This window comes from Hemitrygon akajei, chromosome 3 (assembly GCF_048418815.1).
Source record: "Hemitrygon akajei chromosome 3, sHemAka1.3, whole genome shotgun sequence".
Taxonomy (NCBI): Eukaryota; Metazoa; Chordata; class Chondrichthyes; order Myliobatiformes; family Dasyatidae; genus Hemitrygon; species Hemitrygon akajei.
Window position 1 is genome coordinate 112,675,179 of NC_133126.1, and position 21,782 is coordinate 112,696,960.

The 21,782-nt window shown below is 43.1% G+C and overlaps 1 protein-coding gene across 6 annotated transcripts in view; it reads right to left on the minus strand.

Moving 5' to 3' along the window:
- Positions 1–21,782, minus strand: part of LOC140725299 (anoctamin-7-like) — a 209,795-nt gene that overhangs the window by 69,716 nt on the left and 118,297 nt on the right. For 5 of the 6 annotated variants that reach the window (XR_012098312.1, XM_073040598.1, XM_073040595.1 and 2 more), the window contains 6 exons: positions 17,577–17,713; positions 16,832–16,889; positions 12,908–13,018; positions 8,062–8,227; positions 7,156–7,246; positions 2,762–2,858 (listed from right to left, as the gene is read on the minus strand). Coding sequence is in view for 5 of the 6 variants with exons in the window: in XM_073040598.1 (XP_072896699.1) it covers positions 2,762–2,858; positions 7,156–7,246; positions 8,062–8,227; positions 12,908–13,018; positions 16,832–16,889; positions 17,577–17,713 (660 nt within the window). In the remaining variant the exon portion in view is untranslated. The remainder of the gene's footprint in view (positions 1–2,761; positions 2,859–7,155; positions 7,247–8,061; positions 8,228–12,907; positions 13,019–16,831; positions 16,890–17,576; positions 17,714–21,782) is intronic. The other variant, XM_073040599.1, reaches the window with a different exon arrangement.

Here is a 21,782-nt window from a genome sequence, read left to right on the forward strand (position 1 = left end):
TACTGTGTTTTTATCCTTGTAGTTTCTTAACTCTAACCACAATGACTGTGGACCTTCCAATCCTATGTCATCTCTTTCTAAGGATTTGATTTATTAGCAACAGAACCACCCCGATCCCTCTGCCCACCTGCCTGTCTTTTTGATGCAATGTGTATCCTTGGATGTTGAGCTCCAAACTGTAATCCCCTTTCAGCCATGACTCTGATGCCCACAGCATCATACCTGCCAATTTCTAACTGTGCTGCAAGATCATCTACTATACAGTATTTCATAAACAAGAAAAATTCTGTAGATGCTGAAAATCCAAAGCAGTGCACACAAAATGCTGGAGGAACTCAACCGGTCAGGCAGCATCTGTGGAAATGAATGAATGGTTGACGTTTCAGGCTGAGAGCCTTCTCCAGGGAAGGGAAAAGACACCAGAATAAAAAGGTAGTAGGAGGGGAAGGAGGGTAGATAGAAGGTGACTGGTGAAGCCAAGTGGTTGAGGGAGGTAAAGTGCTGGAGAGGAAGGAATCTGATGGGAGAGGAGAGTGGACTATAGGAAAAGGGGAAGGAAGGTGGACGCGGGTGGAGGTGATAGGCAGGTGAGAAGAGGTAAGCGGCCAGAGTGGGAACAAGAGGGGAGGGAGAAGGACTTTTTTTTAACCTGGAGAAATCTGTATTCATCCGGTCAGGTTGGAAGCTACTTAGATGGAATACGAGGTGTTGCTCCTCCACACTGAGGGTGACCTCAATTTTGCACAAGAGAAGGCCATGGACCAAAATGTTGGAACAAGATTGGGAATTAGAATTAAAATGTTTGGCCACCTGGAAACTCTGCTTTTGGCGAATGGAATGGAGATGTTCAATGAAGCGGTCCTCCAATTTACCGCGGGTTTCACCAGTATAGAGGAGGCTGCATCAGGAGCACTGAACACTATAGATGACCCCAGCAGATTTGCGGGTGAAGTGTTGCATTTAAATAGAACACCTCCATCCTGTATTTGTCGCCATTTTCTATTTTGTCTCCATGTTACTGGATGTTAAATTCTTATCCCTTTCTAAACTTTGTCATTTTTGGTGGTCCCCTTTCCTCCCACCAGGAACATGGGTTGATAGGTTAACTGGCCACTGCAAACTCAATCTAGATCATTACCTGCCACTTAAATCTAATCTGGTCTGCTCCCTTGTTGCAGATGAAACACACTGTGGAAGTAAAGCCTTCTGATCACACTTCAAGCATTCTTTACCTCTCCTCCATGAGCTTGTCTGTTTTTCTCAAACTGCTGTAGTGTGCATGCTTTCGTCCAACGCGCTTTAGACAGAATGTCATAGGAACAGCCACCAAGCAACCTATTTACAGTTACATGAATCCCAGTAGTCTTCAGTTCTTTCTAATTTCTTAATTTGATTTATAATCTCTGAGCTGTTAGCTTTCCTTTCATTATATCCACTCACTGTTCATGTAATTTCCTTCACTGCACTGTTTTCCGAACCCTTCCTGCAGATCACAGAGTCTGGTATTTATGCCCAATCTTGCAGTGAAGCCTGCTTCGCTTTCCGTTGAATTTGTCTTTCATTCCTCACATACAATTTGGATAAAGAACTAGTCGGTACGGAATTGGCACAATGGCAGAAAAGAAGGCCATGTGACGGGTAGACAAAACTACCCAACGCATCACTGGCACCAGCCTACAGGTCATCAAGGACATACATACAGAGTTACTTTTCCCAAGCAGCAAGGCTGATCAACACCTCCACCACTACTTTACTGTTTCCCATCAGTCACATCAGGCATCACTTTGTGGATATACAATCAAAATATTTATATTTATTGTGTGTGTGTTTTTATCATTATTGTGTCCTTTCCCTTGTGTGCTTTATTTTGTGCTGCATTGGTCTGGAGTAACAATTATTTAATTCTCCCTACATTTGTGTACAAGAAATGACATTAAACAATCTGGAATCTTGAATACTCTAATATTTTACTTGATTCCCCAGTTCTGATTCTTGGTTCAGTTTTGTCACTTCTTTTGGATTTCCTTTTGTCTGTCATGCCGAAGTGTAATGTCCATTCACCTCTTCTCTTCATTTGTTTCAGAACAATTACACCTGTGCTCACCCCATTTTCTTACAGAATGCAGATCTGGATTATTTCAGATGGAGCTCTTCCTAATTTAGTATTTTTCCCCCATTTGTCCAGCTCCTATTGTCCCAAAAGAGGAAAAAAATTTCCTTCAACACTCCTTCAAGCAAGCCACAAGTTCACCTTCCTAACCTTCCTAAAGCTTTGCCATTTTGATCTGTCTAGGGTAAAAGCCGTTGAGGTCTCGGTTCTTTGATTTAGTCAGCATGCAGTACTTAACAGAAAAGAGCTCCAGCTTATTCTGTCTAAGATTACAGTCAAACTACACCACGTCCAGTTCTCACTCCAATATCCTTTCAGGTTGCCTCAGGATTTCATTGACACTAACCACAGCTAACTAAGACATCTGAGGTTCTGAATCATGCTTTCCAAGGATTTTATCCATTTTCTATTTTATTAAGCTTTCTTTATCTTCCACGTACCTGGTTTCGTTTAAATATATCTGTATTGAATGCCATACTAGTAATGGAATAGTGATGTCTGTATAATTAACTCTGTGTGTAGTCTTTGCTCCTGCATTAGTCACTCTCACAGTTACTGCCCAAGACGTTTTCTGTGTCACCATCCCACAGCAGGGAATGTATAGGTGGTTGGGTGACTTAAATAAGCTTTAGAATGAAGAGCTAGGATTACCTTAAAGGTCGTGCAGATGCTGGAGAGCTTCCAGGATGTGCAGATCTTACAGAGTGGACACATGGTATAGTTGAATCCTTCTTCACAGATTTCTTTTCTAGGTGTGAACGCAGAGATGAAGCAGAACCTCAAAATAAAGTCCAAATCAAGTGCCACGTATCCGGAAACAAAACATTACCTTAAGGTCTACCAAAACGGCTACTGACATTTGACCAACTGTAGAAGTTGTCTAAATCTTTTGCAGCCACATGCTTTGAGGAGCCTACTGGATTTTGGAGTCAATTTTTCTGCCTGCTCTACTTCATCTGAGGTTTCTCATGGATAAGAAGTTGGAGGCAGGTCTTGTGGAGAGTACAACTTAATTGTTTTACCAAATGCAAAAAGATCGTACATCATAAGACCACAAGACATGAGAGCAGAATTAGGCCATTCGCCCCATCGTCTGCCCAGCCATTCAATCACAGCTGATTTACCATCCCTTTCAACCCCATTCTCTGCCTTCTCTCAATGACCTTTGACATCCTCACTAGTTAAGAACCTATCAAAGTCTGCTTTAAATATACCCCATGATTTAGCCTCTATAGCCATATGTGGCATATATTCATCACCTTCTAGCTAAAGAAAATCCTCCTCATCTTTGCTCTAAAGGAAACATCTTTCTATTCCACTCTATCTGGGCCATTCGTATTCAATAGGCTTCAATGAGATCGCCTTCTAAACTCTGGTGAGTACTGCCCCAGAGCTATCAAACACTTCTCTTATGTTTACCCTTTCAGACCGAGAATATTCTCACCAACTTCCTCTGGACCCTCTTCAATACCAGCACATCCTTTCTTAGATAAGGGGTCAAAAACTGCTCACAATATTCTAAATCTGCTCTGACCAGTGCTTTATAAAGCCTCAGCATCACGTCCTTGCTTTTATATTCTGGTCCCCCCCCCCTCAAACAGAATGCTAACATTGCATTTGCCTTCCTCACCACTGACTCAACCTGCAAGTTAACCTTCAGGGAATCCTGAACTAGGACTCCCAAGTCCTTTTGCATCTCTGATTTCTGAAAATAGTCTACTGCTTTATTCCTTCTACCAAAGCCTGACCACACTCTTCGCGACACTGTATTCCATCTGACACTTCTTTTCCCATTCTCCTATGTCTAAGACTTCCTGCTTGCTCAACACTACCTTTACCTATCTTCATATTGTCCACAAATTTGGCTACAAAGCCATCAATTCCGTTATCCACATCATTGACATGTATAACATGAAAAGAAGCGGTCCCAACACCGACCCATTAGTTACCAGCAGCTAACCAGAAAAGGCCCCCTTTATTCCCATTCTTTGCTTCTGGCCAGTCAGTCAATCTTCTGTCTAAGCTAGTTTCTTTCAGTAATACCATGGGTTCTTATCTTGTTTAACAGACTCGTGTGCGGCACCTTGTCAAAGACCTTCTGAAAATCCAAGTGAACAATATCCACTGACTCTACTTAGTCTCTTCTGCCTGTTATTTCCTCAAAGCATTTCAACAGATTTGTCAGGCTCCCTTCTGGAAACCATGCTAATTTTGTCCTAATTATCATGTACTCTAAGTATCGCAAAACCTCATCCTTAATAATGGACTCCAACATCTTCCCAACTACTGAAATCAGGCCAACTGGCCTATAATTCTTATCTTTTCTGAAACAGTTGGAGTGACATTTGTGATTTTCTGGTCCTCCAAAACCATTCTAGAACCTTCAGCTGGTTTTCAGTCTTGGAAAGCTTGCACTGATTAACTGTGGTTGGATGAGCAGAAACCCATTCCAGCCACAATCACTTCCAATGGGGAAGCTTGCACTGTAATGACACCAACCGGTTTTGAAGTATGGAAGTTTACTTTATAACAGCACTTGAGGCTGACAAGTTGAGAAGGTAACTTGGTTAGATGCCATTTAAAGATGTGGCCTTGGCATAAATGAAAAGATCGCCTCTGGAATCTGAGAGCATTTATACTCGTTCAGAACCATTTAAATTTTGCATACAATGTCACGTGAATGGGAAATATAATCCAGATTTAAAGGTAATGATGTGGTTCATAGAGTTTCAGGCATAAAGCTTCTGCTCCCTGTGATACAGATTCAGTGTTGTAGGACTGTATATGCACAGATGCTGAACCGCACATCCTGTGTTCCCAGACTACAAGAGATTATCCCAGGTATAAAATATACTCCTGCCATGTGCCTGTCCAGAGCCCCCGGGTTTCAAAGGCTGTGTCCTTGTGCCACCTCTGCACTGTTGTTTGCCTACGTACAGTGTCCTGGAACACATTTCTTTTTTTGCTAGTCTAGATTCACAGTGTTCAAGCTGCTGAGCCAGACTCACAGGAGCATTGCACATTGTTCCAGTATCTGTGTGGGTTTCTTCCGAGTGGTAAATTGATAAGTTAACTTGTTATTGGTGCTTCAGTTTCCTCCCATATGCCGACGACGCGTCGGTCAGTAGCCTAATTACCGGCTGTAAATTGCCCCTGGTGTGTAGGTGACTGGAAGAAGCTGGCAGGAGTTGAAGGGAATAGATTACAAAGAAGTGAAGAAAGAGTGAGAATGTTGTGCTGAGATTCAATAGGCTAAATGGCCTTTTTCCATGTTGTATGAAATATGAAAGGAAACTGTATGCTCCTGGGTCACACAGGAACTCGTGGGCAATCACTCAATGTTGTTACTTAACAACAGTCATTTTATCCCTGTTATCAGACCACACACCTTCGTGGGTTGGCCCTGCCTTTGAACTATTGTTTACAAGTTGTACTTCCAGGCACAAGATTGGAGTTCTGTTCATTATGATGCCATTCCAACTGTGGTCACTGTCTACTGTAATGCTCTTTGATCTGTAGAGAGGTTACAAAATAAATAACAATCTCTACAACTTGACCCTCTCAGGCTACAGAACTGAATAGTCTAACCATCCCCTGATTATGCCGAACATATTTAGAACCATAGAACACTATAGTACAGAAAACAAGCCATTCAGCCCTTCTAGTCTGTGCCGAAACTTTATTCCACTAGTCCCATTGACCTGCACCCAGTCCATAACCCTCCTTAAATAGTAATAGACCAGTGACTTGTCTTTGATGGTGGCTTTCTCTTTTGTTTGCATTAAGGTTTAAAAGAAAGGCTTTTGAAGATTCTTTTTTCCACTGTATGTTATAATTTTATGTATAATTTATATGTTGTGTTCTACATGCCTGTGATGCTATTGCATATGTTTTAATTGTGTAGTACCTCACAGTACTTATGTACGTGATAAATTTGACTTCACGTGACCACAGTGACACAAAACAAATAATATTTATGCTACCCCTACCACAAATTCACTGTGATATACAAATTCAGATTCTGCAGTATATAATGGAATTACAGTTACCTAGAGGACAGTGGAAATGCTTTAAGAATGATCTCAAAATCTACTGTTACATTTTTTAAAACGATCCCATGCTTTCCTGCCGTATCTGATGATTACATTCTTAGCAGGCTTCCAGCTGGGTACAGATATCAATTTTAACCAACATTTCAAAGGTTCAAAGATGGTGGAGTTTCTCATCAAAATGTCAGTTAAAATTGATACCTGTACACGGCTGGAAGCCCGAGGAAAGCTTATTCATCTATTATTACATTTTCACCAAAACTTGACCCACAACTGATCAAAGTGGAGAATCAGATCACATGATAGAATCTCAACAATGAGAGCACACAGGGACCCAGCAATGGCAGTGAAGAGAAATTTCCCACCCACCATCTTATTTACCAAAGCCTAACCTACCTGCGGCAGAGGCTGCAGGTCCCACATTAACTTTACCAGTTACCTCAAACCCCACAGAGATAGAGTGGAAGCAAATCATTCTAGATCGTAAGGAATGCCTAACAAGAACACACTATGCCTCTGTTTAATCTGCATTACTATACAGTGTGTGTATGGCTTACTGTGTCTATATGCAATCTATAAGGCATGTATAGACTGTGTAGCCATGTAGTATACATATTCAAACCATTCTCATTTAACTATAATGCTATTATAATTATATTGTGTGTCTATAAACAAACTGTATAGTCATTGTGAGCATGTTTAGACTGCACCTCTTTCCAATGTAACAGTAATCAGGCTGTACCACCATAATTATCCCTGACAGTTGCAGCTCTGGAGGAAGAGAAGGCCCATAGAACTGCCCCATTCCCATCCAGCAGAAGATGCCTGCAGCCCCCAGCAACCAGAAATCAAAACCAAAACCACATCCGCCCCACCAGTCTCCCAAACACAGGGTGTCCATAACCCATGCAGGTCCTGTGGCTGGATTTAAATGTGCTTTGATTTAGACCCCAGGATGTTTGATTCCTCACTTTACTGATTTAGTAGAGTACTTACGAGGGAATGTCGTCTATCAACATGAAGAACCCAGCAATGAGAACGAGGGTTCCAACAACTGCTGCCGGCAACAGCCACCCTGTGTAAAACCCTGGAGAGGAAAACAGGTTAACAGGTCAGTATCAAGAGAGTAAATGGGAGAAAAATATTTGAGTCTTTGAGGCAAAGTGGAGAAAGATAATGGACATTCAGATCAAATAGGATAGGCCTAACAAATAACTGGGAAGCCTGTAAGGAGTTTGTACGTCCGCCCCGTGACCATGTGGGTTTCCTCCAGGTGCTCCTGTCTCCACCCACAGTCCAAAGACAGACCGGTTGGTAGGTTGATTGGTGATTGCAAATTGTCCTATGATTAGGATTAAACCAGGGGGTTGCTGGGCGGCATGGCTAGAAGGGCCGAAGGGCCTACTCCACGCTGTATCTCAATAAATGAATAAATACACCATAATGGGACAGACTGGATGGATACGTAGGGTCCTTCAGGACCAACAGGAGGGTTCATTCGGTAAGACAGGTATAATGGAAACCTCAGGACTGTCATAACATTAGTTCAAAAGCTCCCCCTTAACACCAACTGCAGCTCCATAATTAGAATGAACTAGCTCAGCTCTAACAAGTGAAACACCCATGGTTTGACAGCCACAAGTGGAAATATATTCAACCTACCCAGAAGCTGCTTAGTTAAGGCAGCTAAAGGGACCTGGATTGAGTTAGTGTAAATAACGGTGACTTGTGTTACAGAGAAAAAGCTGGGAGGCAGATGGGATGGGAATAAACTAAATTGGCTGGATATTTGAGGGTGTGAGCTGCTGAGAGGAATTAGTGATTGGGTCCAGATCATGTCTCCTTTCCTCCAGTTGAGATGATTGAGAGAGGGCAAGCCAAGATATCCAGAGAGATTCCTACCAATCCATGCAAAGTAAAAGGCAATCTTCTCTCCAAAGTATTTGCGGATGTGATCCAGCGGCTGGTATTTGCACCACTTGCTCCAACAAGCCCAGTATTTGTACAGTATCTGGCGGTTGCTGAGGTTCTCAGGACACAGGTCCTTCGTTGGGGATTCGTATGGACCCTGTGGAAAAGCCAGTCACAAGTCTTAGTGTGATGCCTCTGGACTATACGATATAGGAGCAGAATTAGGCCATTTGACCCATCAAGTCTGCTCCACCATTATCCCTTATTATTCTTCTCAACCTCACTCTCCTGCCTTCTCCACATAACCTTCGACACCTTTACTAATCAAGTACTTATCAACCTCTGCTTTAAATATACCCAATGATGTGGCCTCCACAACTGCCTAAGACTCCCCAACTCTCAACATCCACTCTACCTAGGCCTTTTAATATTCGCTAGGTTTCAATGAGATCCCTCCTCACCCTCCAATAAATACAGGCCCAGAGCTTTCAAGCCCTCATACGGTAACCCTTTCATTTCTGGGACCATTCTCAGGAACCTCCTATAGACTGTCTCCCATGCCAGCACACCTTTTCTTAGACAAGGGGCTCAAAATTGCTTACAATACTCCAACTGCAGGCTGACCAATGCCTTATTAAACCTCAGCATTATGTCCTTGTTTTTATAGTCTAGTGATTCTAGTCCTTTCAAAATTAATTCAAAATGATTTCAAAACATTTGCCTTCCTTACCACCAACTCAACTTGCAAGTTAACCTTTAGGATATCCTGCATGGTACGTTCGGATGCTGTTCATAGACTTGAGTTCAGCATTCAACACAATCATCCCTCAGAAACTGATTGGAAAGCTGAGCCTACTGGGCCTGAACACCTCCCTCTGCAACTGGATCCTAGACTTCCTGACTGGGAGATCTCAGTCAGTCTGGATCGGGAGCAGCATCTCCAACACCATCACACTGAGCACGGGGGCTCCCCAGAGTTGCGTGCTCAGTCCACTGCTGTTCACTCTGCTGACCCACGACTGTGCTGCAACACACAGCTAGAACCACATCATCAAGTTCGCCGATGACACAACCTTGGTGGGTCTCATGGTGGGTCCCATAGCAAAGAAAGCCCAGCAGCATCTCTACTTTTTGCGAAGGCTGAGGAAAGTCCATCTCCCACCCCCCATCCTCATCACATTCTGCAGGGGTTGTATTGAGAGCATCCTGAGCAACTGCATCACTGCCTGGTTCAGAAATTGCACCATCTCAGATCGCAAGACCCTGCAGCGGATAGTGAAGTCAGCTGAGAAGATCATCGGGGTCTCTCTTCCCGCCATCACGGACATTTACACTACACGCTGCATCCGCAAAGGAAACAGCATTATGAAGGACCCCACGCACCCCTCATACAATCTCTTCTCCCTCCTGCCGTCTGGGAAAAGGCTCCGAAGCATTCGGGCTCTCACAACCAGACTATGTAACAGTTTCTTTCCCCAAGCTATCAGACTCCTCAATACCCGAAGCCTGGACTGACACCTTGCCCTATTGTCCTGTTTATTATTTATTGTAATGCCTGCACTGTTTTTGTGCACTTTATGCAGTCCTGTGTAGGTCTGTAGTCTAGTGTAGCTTTCTCTGTGTTGTTTTTTAATTACGTAGTTCAGTCTAGTTTTTTGTACTGTATCATGTAACACCATGGTCCTGAAAAACGTTGTCTCATTTTTACTATATACTGTACCAGCAATTATGGTTGAAATGACAATAGAAGTGATTTGACTTGACTTGATGAGGACTCCTAAGTCCCTTTGAACCTCTGATTTCTGAATTTTCTCCCCTTTTAGAAAATAGTCTTTGCCTTTATTCTTTCTACCAATGCATACAACCATAGACTTCCTTATACTATATTCCATCTGCAACATTTTTGCCCATTCTCCCAATCTGTCCAAGTCTCGCAGCAGAGTTCTTGTTTCCTCAACACTACCTGTCCTTCCACCTATCTTTGTATTGTCTGAAAATTTGGCCATAAAGCCATCAATTGTGTCAGTCCCAGCACCAAACCCCTGTGGAACACCACTAGTCACGACAGCCAAACAGAAAAAGTCCCCTTTATTCCCACTCTTTGCCTCGTGCCAGCCAGCCAACCTTCTATCCATGCTAGTATACTTCCTGTAATATTACAGGTTCTTACCTTGTTTAGCAGCCTCACATGTGGCAGCTTGTCAAAGGCCTTCTGAAAATCCACTGACTCTCCTGAATGTTATTTCCTCAAAGAATTCCAACAGATTTGTCAGGCGAGATTTTCCTTTAAGGAAACCATGTTGACTTTGGCCTACTTTATCATATGAATCCTCAAGTATCCCGAAACCTTATCCTTAACAATGAACTCCAACATCTTCCCAAGCACTGGCACTGATTAGAGTTTATCAGCCATATCCTTCCCAAGCTCTTCCATCAAGTTGTTCTCGTTTCCATCGCCTTGACAGAAGTCTCCAGCCAGACTGCTCATGACAGGCTTTCTGCCCTGCCTGCCAATGGATCCCCTCCACACAGACTACAACTCATGATCAATTTCTCACCATTCACTTTAAAGGGTGGAAAATTAGCAGGGATACAAAGGATCTCAAGACTGCTTCATCCAATTCCCTTCCACCAAGCAAGGCTTCAGCTGGTAAAATATACCTCAGAATAAATGTTAACCTTCCAGAAGCCATACCCAAATCCAGTCATTTCTCCTTTTTTGCTCTCGGTCATTCCTTGGTTTCTCCAGCATAGACGGAGACATAGAGGAGTACAGCACAGGAAGAGGACCTTTGTTCAACAATGTTGTGTAGAACCAGCTAAAAAGTAAATAACAAAACTAATCCTGCCTAGCTACACCATGTCCACATCCTTCCATTTTCCTCATATTCATTTGCCTATCTAAACATCTCAGAAAAGCCTCTAATGTATTTGCCTCATCACCAAACCAGGCATCTACCACTCTCTGATTAAAAACTTATCCCCACACCCACTTTGAACCTACCCCCCTCACTTTCAATGCACACCCTCTGTCTTTTTAACCCTCTCTCCTTTCTCTCCCCCCCCCATTATTCTGATGATTTTATTCTTTCTATTTTTCTTTCTCCTGTCCTCGTTCACTCTCCTCCCTTCCCCAACTCCTCACTGCGGATGGATTCCCTTTGCCAAGCAGAAACTCAGCTAACTGGTCGGATCTGAAGGATCAGTGACAAAAAAAATGACCCTGTTTCATGCCTTCAGAGATGCTGCCTGACCTGCTAAGCATTTCCAACATGTTCTCTTTTTAAAATGGGATAACCCTGACTGGAAAGCACCCTTCTAAATCATCTCTGTACCTTTTTAATGTAGTCATTCTGTGTGTTGTGAATGGAACGCAACTCCACAGCTATGAAGACCCAGTGTGCTCTCTCTGCTCTTAAACCTCAAGCTCTGACCAATGTCTCCTGCACATTTCTAGCTGCCTCCTGTAGCTGCTGTCCTAGTGAATTTTAAATCAGAGCAGCTGGATTCTGACCTGCGTGGGCCAGTACGGTACTGATTCTGACCTGCGCGGGCCAGTACGGTACTGATTCTGACCTGCGCGGGCCAGTACGGTACTGATTCTGACCTGCGCGGGCCAGTACAGCACTGAGCATTATAAATTACAGCTCTACAGCCCAAAACAAGTTGGCACAGATGGTAAGGGTAAGTAGAAGTCAGTACAAGACACCAAGGCCAATACATGTTGCAACAGGTCAGTACAAGCTGGTATAGGTTAGTAGAACAAACTGGTGTGTAATTGGCCTACACAATCCAAACAAATGGATTAAATTGGCAAAGGTAATGATGAGACTGTAGTGGGAGGATAATTAAATCACTTTCACCCTTGAGCACCCACAGTCCCACAGTTCTTCTGTACTCCAGTTTCCAAATTATTGGGCATCTGCCCTCCCCACTGATGCACCATCTATAACTCTTGGAGATGGGAGGCAAAAGATAGGCTATTATTAGCTGCAAACATGACCACAACATCTTGGAGACTGAGGGAGGAGCAGTGCCTCCAATCGCCTTTATACAGGGGTCTGTGGGAGGAGCAACAGGAGCAGTCAGCAGAGGGGCGTGTCCAGACAGGTATACACATAGTTTACCACACCCACACCACATTTCCTTCCAGACTCCATACAATTGACCACTTCTTTTTGTCCAGCTGACCACTAAAACCTTCCTGCAGCTATAACCGTCTCACTGTGAGCCACCCAGCCTGCTCTGGTATCGCCTGACATCGTAGTACTTGAGTGCAGTCTAAGAATTATTCTATTCAAGTCTAAGCACAATTTTTCCGTGTTTAACTCTTTCCGCCTGAAATGAATCTCTTTTTATTTCTGTACTAACCTGCACTGACATTTTTAATTGCATCTTCTTGCCTCGATACTTACAACTTTCTTTCTTTTTCTATACTTAGACTCAGCGTAGTCTCAAAATGCAAGACCACTCACTTAACTTCATTGAAATTATTTTGATCTTTGTACTCAGCGTTGCAGTACTGTTGAAGTCCTTGTTTTGACTTCTGCATTCTGTGGTGAACTACATATACCGGTCTGGACACGCCCCTCTGCTGACTGCTCCTGTGGCTCCTCCCACAGACCCCTGTATAAAGGCGATTGGGGCACTGCTCCTCCCTCAGTCTCCAGGATGTTGTGTGGTGGTCTCTTGCAGCTAATAAAAGCCTATCGTTCGCCTGCCATCTCCGAGAGTTATTGATGATGCATCACATTCCCAGTTTTAACTCAGCTAACTTGCATCAGAAAACTTTATTGAGGTTGTGAGTTTTGGTACGTGAACAAAGTTTAGTACTTACATCATGAAGGGGGAATGCAGCTGAAAACACTTGTTCACTTAGGAGGTTTTCAATACCAACCTGGGACTTCCGCTGAACTCCATAAACAGTCTTTTCTAATATCTGATAAACCTGTCAAAGAGAAAAGTGAGGCAAACATCAGAATCTATAAAGACATCACAACCTACAAAGGACAACTAAATGTTAAATTGAGGGAAGGCTCATTGCCACTGTTATTAAGAATCAGACATATAAAATGTCAAATTAAAGTAACATTTAATATTTAGATTCATATTGTAAGTTTGATATTAACATTAAGGTTGTTTCTCAGAAATGAGGCCAGTGACTGGAGGTATACTGCAGCGTTCAGGGTCAGGAATCTTTATATCCTTATATAAATGATCTGGATGTGAATGCACAAGGTTTGATCAGTAAGCATGCAAATGACATGAAATTAGGAGGTGGTTTTGAAAGTGAAGAAGTTTATTATAGATGACGGGGGAAGTGGGTCAAGGTGTGGCAAATGGATTTTAGTATGACTAAGTGTGAAGTATTACAAAACAGCTTATAAACTGTAATGGAACACAGGTACTTAGATGTATAAATACATAGTTCATTGAAGATGGTGTCACAGGTAGACCGGGGTGCAAAGGTCATTCAGTATGCAGCCCTTGATCAGTCAGGGCACCGATTCTAGGCTTTGGGATGTGACGTCGATTCTAGGCTTTGGGGCAAGATGTCGATTCTAGGCTTTGGGACGTGACGTCGATTCTAGGCTTTGGGACGTGACATCGATTCTAGGCTTTGGGACATGATGTCGATTCTAGGCTTTGGGACGTGATGTCGATTCTAGGCTTTGGGACGTGACATCGATTCTAGGCTTTGGGACATGATGTCGATTCTAGGCTTTGGGACGTGATGTCGATTCTAGGCTTTGGGACGTGACATCGATTCTAGGCTTTGGGACATGATGTCGATTCTAGGCTTTGGGACGTGACGTCGATTCTAGGCTTTGGGACGTGATGTCGATTCTAGGCTTTGGGACGTGACGTCGATTCTAGGCTTTGGGACGTGATGTCGATTCTAGGCTTTGGGACGTGACATCGATTCTAGGCTTTGGGGCAAGATGTCGATTCTAGGCTTTGGGACGTGACGTCGATTCTAGGCTTTGGGACGTGATGTCAATTCTAGGCTTTGGGACGTGACATCGATTCTAGGCTTTGGGACGTGATGTCGATTCTAGGCTTTGGGACGTGACATCGATTCTAGGCTTTGGGGCAAGATGTCGATTCTAGGCTTTGGGACGTGACGTCGATTCTAGGCTTTGGGACGTGATGTCGATTCTAGGCTTTGGGACGTGACATCGATTCTAGGCTTTGGGACATCATGTTACAGCTGCATAAGTCATTGGAGAGCTGCATACAGTTTTGGTCATAATTATATGAAGGATGAGATTAAACTGGAAAGAGTGCAGAAAAGAGTTACTAAGATGTTGCCGGGATTTGAGGGCCTGAGTTACAGGGAGAGGCTGGCTGGACTAGACTAGGGAATCCAAACTAGGGGACATAGGCTTACGGTGAAAGGGAAAAAGAGTTAGGTGACTTAGGGGCAACATTTTCATTCAGGGGTTGATGAGTATATGTAATACGCTTCCAGAAGATGTTTTGGAGGCATGTAGAATAATAATATTTATGACGCACTTGGATAGGTACATGGAAGGGTGGGGCTCAGAGGGTCAAATGGAGGAAATTGGGACCAGCTAGATGGCACAGTGGTTAGCATTGACCTTTTGGGCCAAAGGGCCTGTATCCAAGCTCTTTCACTCAAAGTGGAATTTTTTTTTAAAAAGCAGCTGGTTTAAATTAGGAATAAAAATATAAAATGCTGGAAACACTCAGCAGTTGAGGCAATGGCTGTGAAGCAAGAAACAGAGTTAATGTTTAAGGCCAAAGAGCTTTCAACAGAACTGGGAAAGAGAACCAGCAAGGGAACTTTATGCTGCAGAGGGGATGACTGAGGGCTGGATATGAGAGCCTGTTAGGATGAGGCCAGGGTTACTATGGTTTTATCCCCATGATCATCTTCCCCTTTCTCAAACTCTCCTTTTGTTATCGCTGGAGTGTGAAATTTTGTAAACAACACCAAAATCCAAGCAAATCTTATATGATAAGTTGGACTTCTATAATCAGACAAACTCCTGACATGCCTGTAGCTTTACACCTTCTTGCCTGCCTGCTATGTAACTGTAACACCATATTCAGCAAATGCCCCCGTGGTACACTCATTCAGAAAGTCAGGAGACATGGCATCCTGGGAAACTGGGCTGTGTGGGTACAGAATTGGCTTGCCCACAGAAGGCAGAGGTTGGGAATAGGTGAGCATATTCTGAATAGAGATCAGTGACTAGTGGTGTTCCACAGGGATTTGTTCTGGGACCCCGCTCTTTGTACTTTTATAGAACATTTGAATGAGGAACTGGAGGGGTGATTTAGTAAGTTTGCGGATGACAGGAAGATTGGTGATGTTGTTGGGAATTTAGAAGGTTACAATGGGACATTAACAGGATGCAGAGCTGGGCTAAAATGTTGCAAATGTAGTTAAATTCACAGAAGTACAAAATTATATAATTTGTAAGGTCATACCTGAAGGCAGAAATCAAGGTTCGTGGCAGGATTCTTAGCAGTGTGGAAGAACAGAGGATCACGCTGGTAGATCCCTCAGGTTTGCCGCGCAAGTTGATGATGTAGTTAAGGTGGTGTATTGTGTGTTGGCCTTCGTTAGTTGTGTGATCAAGTTCAAGAGTTGTAAGCTAATGTTGCAATTTAAAACTCTGGTTAGACAGTATCTGGAACACTGTGTTCAGTTCTGGAAGATTGTGAGAGGGTGCAGAGGAGGTTTACAAGGATGGTGCCTGTATTAGAGAACATGCCTTGTGAGGAAAGACTGAGCAAGCTGGAGCTGTTTCCCCCTCTTTGGAGTTAAGAAAGATGAGAGTTGACTTGATGGAGGTGTATAAAATGATAAGAACCATAGATGGGGTAGACAGCCAGCACCTTTTCCCCAGGACAGCAATGGTTAATACAAGAGGACAAACTTTTAAGGTGATTGGAGGGAATTATAAGGGGAATCCTCAAGTTGTTTTAGGAAGAGTTGTAAGTGCACTGCCGGGGTGGTGGTAGAAGCAGAAGCATTAGGGACATTTAAGAGTCTCTCAGATGGGTGCATGGATGAAAGAAAAATGGAGGGCTTTGTGAGAGGAAAGGGTTGGATTGATGGTTGAGTAGGTTAAAAAGTCAATACAGCATTGTGAGCCAAAGGGCCTGTACTGAGTTTTTGCGTCCTTTGATCCAGATTCTGCATTCTGTTATAATTTTTCACTTGTACAGTACTGCATCAATGTACAATACGATGAAATGATCTGTATGGATAGCATGCAAAACAGATTTTTTCCTACTGTACCTCAGTACATGTGAGAATAATAAGCCAATTTACCAAAATGTAAATTATTTATAAGGATTGTAAAGATCATAGATCCTCTTGAAACCTCACTTGCCATTTTCTGCTATTTGAATTGCTACTTTCTGTCCAGCTAGCAATTTCCCATGCCTTGTCCTAACTCTCACTTTCCCCCAACTCTGATGAGGAGTCTTTGACCTGCTTCCTTTATCCTCTCTGCACAGATGGTGTGCTCTTCCAGCATTTTATATTTTTATTTTTAATTTAAATTTTACGATCGGCTTCAGCATAGCAGAGTGACTCCCGCAGACATAAATTCAATATTCTTATATTACATAGCAACCTTGTTCCCAGGAAAATATTTTTCATAATCAGATGGAGGAAGGTTCAAAGAAATATAGGTGGGAACTTGCCAAACTTGCAAAGCCAGTGGCCAAAGTATGGAGTCTTGCTTCAGGCTGGAAATGTCGCTGAGGCATCAATACTTACTATTTCATGTCTTTGTGTGTTAGAGAAGAAGTCTTCTTGATTGTTTCTATTTAAGTACCTGCACAGAAAATAAGCTTTTGAATGCAGACATTTAGTTTTCCTCCTGATTTCCAAAGGTAGAAAATCTGCTCAGGTGAACAATCCCAAAAATAATCCAGGAGCAGCAGCATCACACCACAAACAAAAATGAGATTAACCAATGGTACAATCACACTACACAAATACCCAATTTCTACAGTTCCATTTAGTGCTGAGAAGGACGAGGAGTGAGATTTCACACATCCTATAAGGAGGCATTCACACAGTTGGCCAGTAACTTGGTTAAGGAGGTGGATTTTTTCAAAGGATCCCAAGGGCTGGGTAATAGAATCCCAGGATTTTTTCAGTATAGTATGGAAAACAATCCCTTTGGGCCCATGTCCATGCTAAACAAGATGCCTGACCCAGCTAGTCTCACTTACAGTATCTATGTTTGTCCCACATTCCCTTTTCTATTGTAATTGAACTCATCTCTACAGCTTCCACCGTCAACTCATTGCACATACCCACAGCCTTCCATGAGAGAAAAAAAGGCTTCCTCACAGGTTCCTTTTAAATTTCCCCCTCTCACCTCAAGTCTATCTCTTCTCATTTTAGTCTCTCAGCATATCCAATCTGTGTCCTGTCCTGGTAAATTTCATTGTGAATCTTTTCTGCACCTTTTCCAAGTTCATGACATCCATCCCATAGGCAACACAATACCAACCTTTCCAATTTGGAGAGTCTAAACTGGCAGGTGTAATATTCTGGTGGAGTGTTAGGAACATCTTGGTACATGATATTGTAGATGTTTAGCTTTGATAGGAGTTCCTGTGACCAATTGGAGCTATAATTTTCTGATAACTGAAAGAGATAACATAACAGCCATTAAACCCAAGGCCTTTTCAGCGACTTGAACGTGGGCCCAGTTCAAGTGGTTCAACCAGGGTATCTGGGCAGTCTGATTCTGATTGCTTGGCTGGTGAAGCTCATCGGATGATCTATTGCTGCCATCCGAGACAAGCCAGCATTTTGTGCACCCGATTTCATACAAGCCACAGCACCTCTGCTACTGAAGCGTACTTTTAGTTTAACATTCAGGATAACAAGTAAAACCATAGCTAGGAACTTGCAGTCTGATTCAGAACCAGGCAGATCAGCCCAGACACTGCAGTCCCTGCCTCCAAGCCCAACTAGGCAATTCAATCCATTTAGTTTAGGAACACAGGGCTGTTTACATATATTAAAAATTCACATCTTCCCGTTGTCCTTTGAGTTTACTGTCTTTATGCATTTGTCTCTCTCTGCCTTTCCAACATACTCTCTTAAAAGCAAATGTGCAGATCAATGTTCGAGTAGCAGTGTCTCAGACTGTGGCCCTTGTGCCTGCATCTTTCTGTATTTGACCTTTGTTTACTCCCCATCCATTACATTCCTCTGCTGGGGCTATGGTCATCTGTTCTGACTCCTCAGCCTAAGGATAAATTTGTGAATGCCTTGACTGAATGAATAGAAAGCTACATATATGAGTGCACTGATGACTCCAAGTTAAGAGGGCGCAACGGCGCTGTCTCAGAATGCCAAAGACCTGGCTTTAACCAAGACTTCAGTTGCTGTGGAGTTTGTAAGTCATTCTGGTGAAGGCATGGGCCTCCCAGGGCTCTCCAGTTCCCTCTCACAGCCCAAAGACACGTGGGCTGGTAGGTTAATGTCCCATAGAGTGGTAGAATTTCAAATGAGTCACTGGGAATGGGGAGAATGAAATAGAAGTAATATAGGATTATTATAAATGGATGGCTGATGGTCAGCGTGGACTTGGTAGCCAAAGGGCCTGTTTCCACTGATCGTATCACTTGTTTTCATAGCTTCATTGCAACCACTGACTCTCCGTTTCCTGCCAGCAACTTGAACAGATCCCTGTAAATCTGCTCAGCTAGTGTCTGCTGGCTGTAAAATTACACCTGTCTCTCAGCTCACCCGATCAGTAAGAGTTACTGTCGTCCAGGGTCTGAGTGACTTCTGCTTCCTTGCAGTGAGTGGCCTTTTCAAAATCACAGTACCTCAATCTATGCATTAAATCCACCATGATCACTGGTATATCTCATGCCTCAGGACTTAAACTGGGAACTCGAAAGAAGTCCCTGTCGGAGATCCAGCAGTCAATTGTCCATGACTTTCAAGGAGTCTCCCCAAAGGTGTATAAATCTGTCTAGGTCTGGCTCTCTGCAGATGGTGGAAACATTCCTTATATCCATCCTGTCCTATTGCAGAACAACTATGTTCTATTCACATGTGCAATAAATTCCCATATCATCTTCTCTATCATGTGACTCCACTTTTTGCACAGTATCCAGGTGGGTCCATGGATATTTCCAAGATACTGTATATGGGAATCACCTTCTTTATCTGGTGCTAGCTTCTTCGGGACTGTGGAATATGCCCCTTCCTATGGCAATGGTAATACTGGGCCATGTTGAATGAGTGTTCTGAATCTAAGCATCTCCCTCAGCGTTCAGAGCAATGTTTCCATTTTTTTATTTGCTTGCTGTGACTGTGATTTGAGTCACTGGAGAGACTCGAAAGCTGGTGATAAAGGGCCTTGATTCACCATTGCCTGGAGACGCTCTCTGTAAAGTCTCCCAAACTCAATGTACATCACATTTCTATAGTTTAATACAATTTCAATAAATACTATGACATTATTCCAATATTTTGGACTTACAATGCTTCCTTTGACTTGCATATCTACAGCAGAAGACACCTCTGAATGTTCAACCTTTGAACATGCTCTAAAAGCTTCTAGGGAGATCCCAGACACATCCTTTCCATGTCTACTCTGTCTAGGCTTTTCAACATTCAGAAGGTTTCAATGAGATCCCTCTCCCCCTATCCTTCTAAATTCCAGTGAGTACAGATCCAAAGCTGTCAAACGTTTCTCATATGATAACCTTTTCATTCCTGGAATCATCCTTGTGAACCTCATCTGAACCCTCTCCATTGCCAACACATTTTTTCTTAGATAAAGAGCCCAAAACTGTTCACAATACTCAAGGTGAAGCCTCACCAGTGCCTCATAAAGCCTCAGCAACACATCCATGTTCTTGTATTCCAGACCTCTTGAAATTAATGTTAATATTGCATTTGCCTTTTTCACCATGACTCAACTTGCAAGATAACCTTTAGAGCATTCTTCACAAGGACTCCCAAGTCCTTTTGCATCTCAGATTTTTGGATAGTCTGTTCATCTACTTCTCCTACCAAAGTGCACAATTGTGCATTTTCCAAGATTGTATTTCATTTGCCACTTTCTTGCCCATTCTCCTAATCTGTCCAAGTCCTTCTGAAGCCTACTTATTTCCTCAACACTACCTGCTCCTCTACCAATATTAGTATCATCTGAAAATTTTGGCTTCATTGATATACAGCATAAACAGCAGTCCCAACACCGAGCCCTGTGGAACACCACTAGTCACCGGCAGCCAACCAGAAAAGGATCCTTTTATTCCCACTCGCTGCCTCCTACCAATCAGCCAATGCTCTAACCATGTAGTAACTTTCCTGTAATACCGTGGGCTCTTAACTTGGTAAGCAGCCTCATGTGTGGCACCTTGTCGAAGGCCTTCTGAAAGTCCAAATATACAACACGTACAAAATCATATTGTGTTCACTGTCTGCTAAGGGTTCTTTTACCTTAAGCTCCCTAATCACCTCCCGTTCATTACATAACACCCAATCCAGTATAGCTGATCCCCTAGAAGGCCAACGACAAACTGCTCTAAAAAGCCATCTCATAGGCATTCAAAAATCTCACTCTCTTGAGATCCATTACCAACCTGATTTTCCCAACCGACTTGCATTTTGAAATTTCCCATGACAATCATAGCATCGTCCTTTTGACACATCTTTTCTATTTCCCGTTGTAATCTGTGGCCCACATCTCAGCTACTGTTGGGAGGCCTGTATATAACTTCCATCAGGGTCCTTTTACCCTTGCAGTTTCTTTACACAAGGATTCAACATCTTCCGATCCTACGTCACATCTTTCTACTGATTTGATGTCATTCTTTACCAGTAGAGCCACACCACTCCCTCTGCCTACCTTCCTATCCCTCTGATACAATGTGTAACCTTGGATATTCAGCTCCCAACTACAACCATCCTTCAGCCATGATTCAGTGAAGGCCACAACACCTTACCCGACAATCTGTAAAAGAGCAAAAGAATATCCACCTTATTTCTTATACTCTGTGCATTGAGATATAACACTTTGAGTACTGTATTCGCTACCCTTTTTGATTCTGTATCCCTAATGCACTGATACTCACCCTGCTGTCTGCAATTATGTCCCATCATCTGCCTGCTCTTTCCTTACAGTCCGACTGCATACTTTCATTACTTTTTCATCATCCATCCTATCCTGAGTCCCTTCCCTTCCTCTGCCAAATTAGTTTAAGCTCTCCCCAATAGCTCCTGCAAACCTGCTCTCAAGAATATTGGTCCCCCTCGGGTTCAGGTGCAACTCATCCCTTTTGTACAGGTCATGCCTCCCCCAGAAGAGATCCCAATGATCCAAGAACCTGAAGCCCTGCCCCCTGCACAGGTTTCTCAGCTATGAATTTATCTGGTGAAACATCCTGTTTCTACCCTCACTGGCACAAGGCACAGGCAGCAATCCAGAAATTACTACCCTGGAGGTCCTGCTTCTCAGCTTTCTGTCTAGTTTTCTAAATGTTCTTTTCAGGAGCTCTTTGCTTTTCCTTCCTATGTTATTGTTACCAATATGTACCAAGCCATCTGGCTGCTCCCCCCCACCCCTCCAAAATGCTGCGGACACAATCCGAGAAGTCTCTGTCCCTGATCCCGGCATTTGGGACACAACATACCATCCAGGTGTCCCGCTCACTTCCACAGAATCTCCTGACTGCTTCTCTGA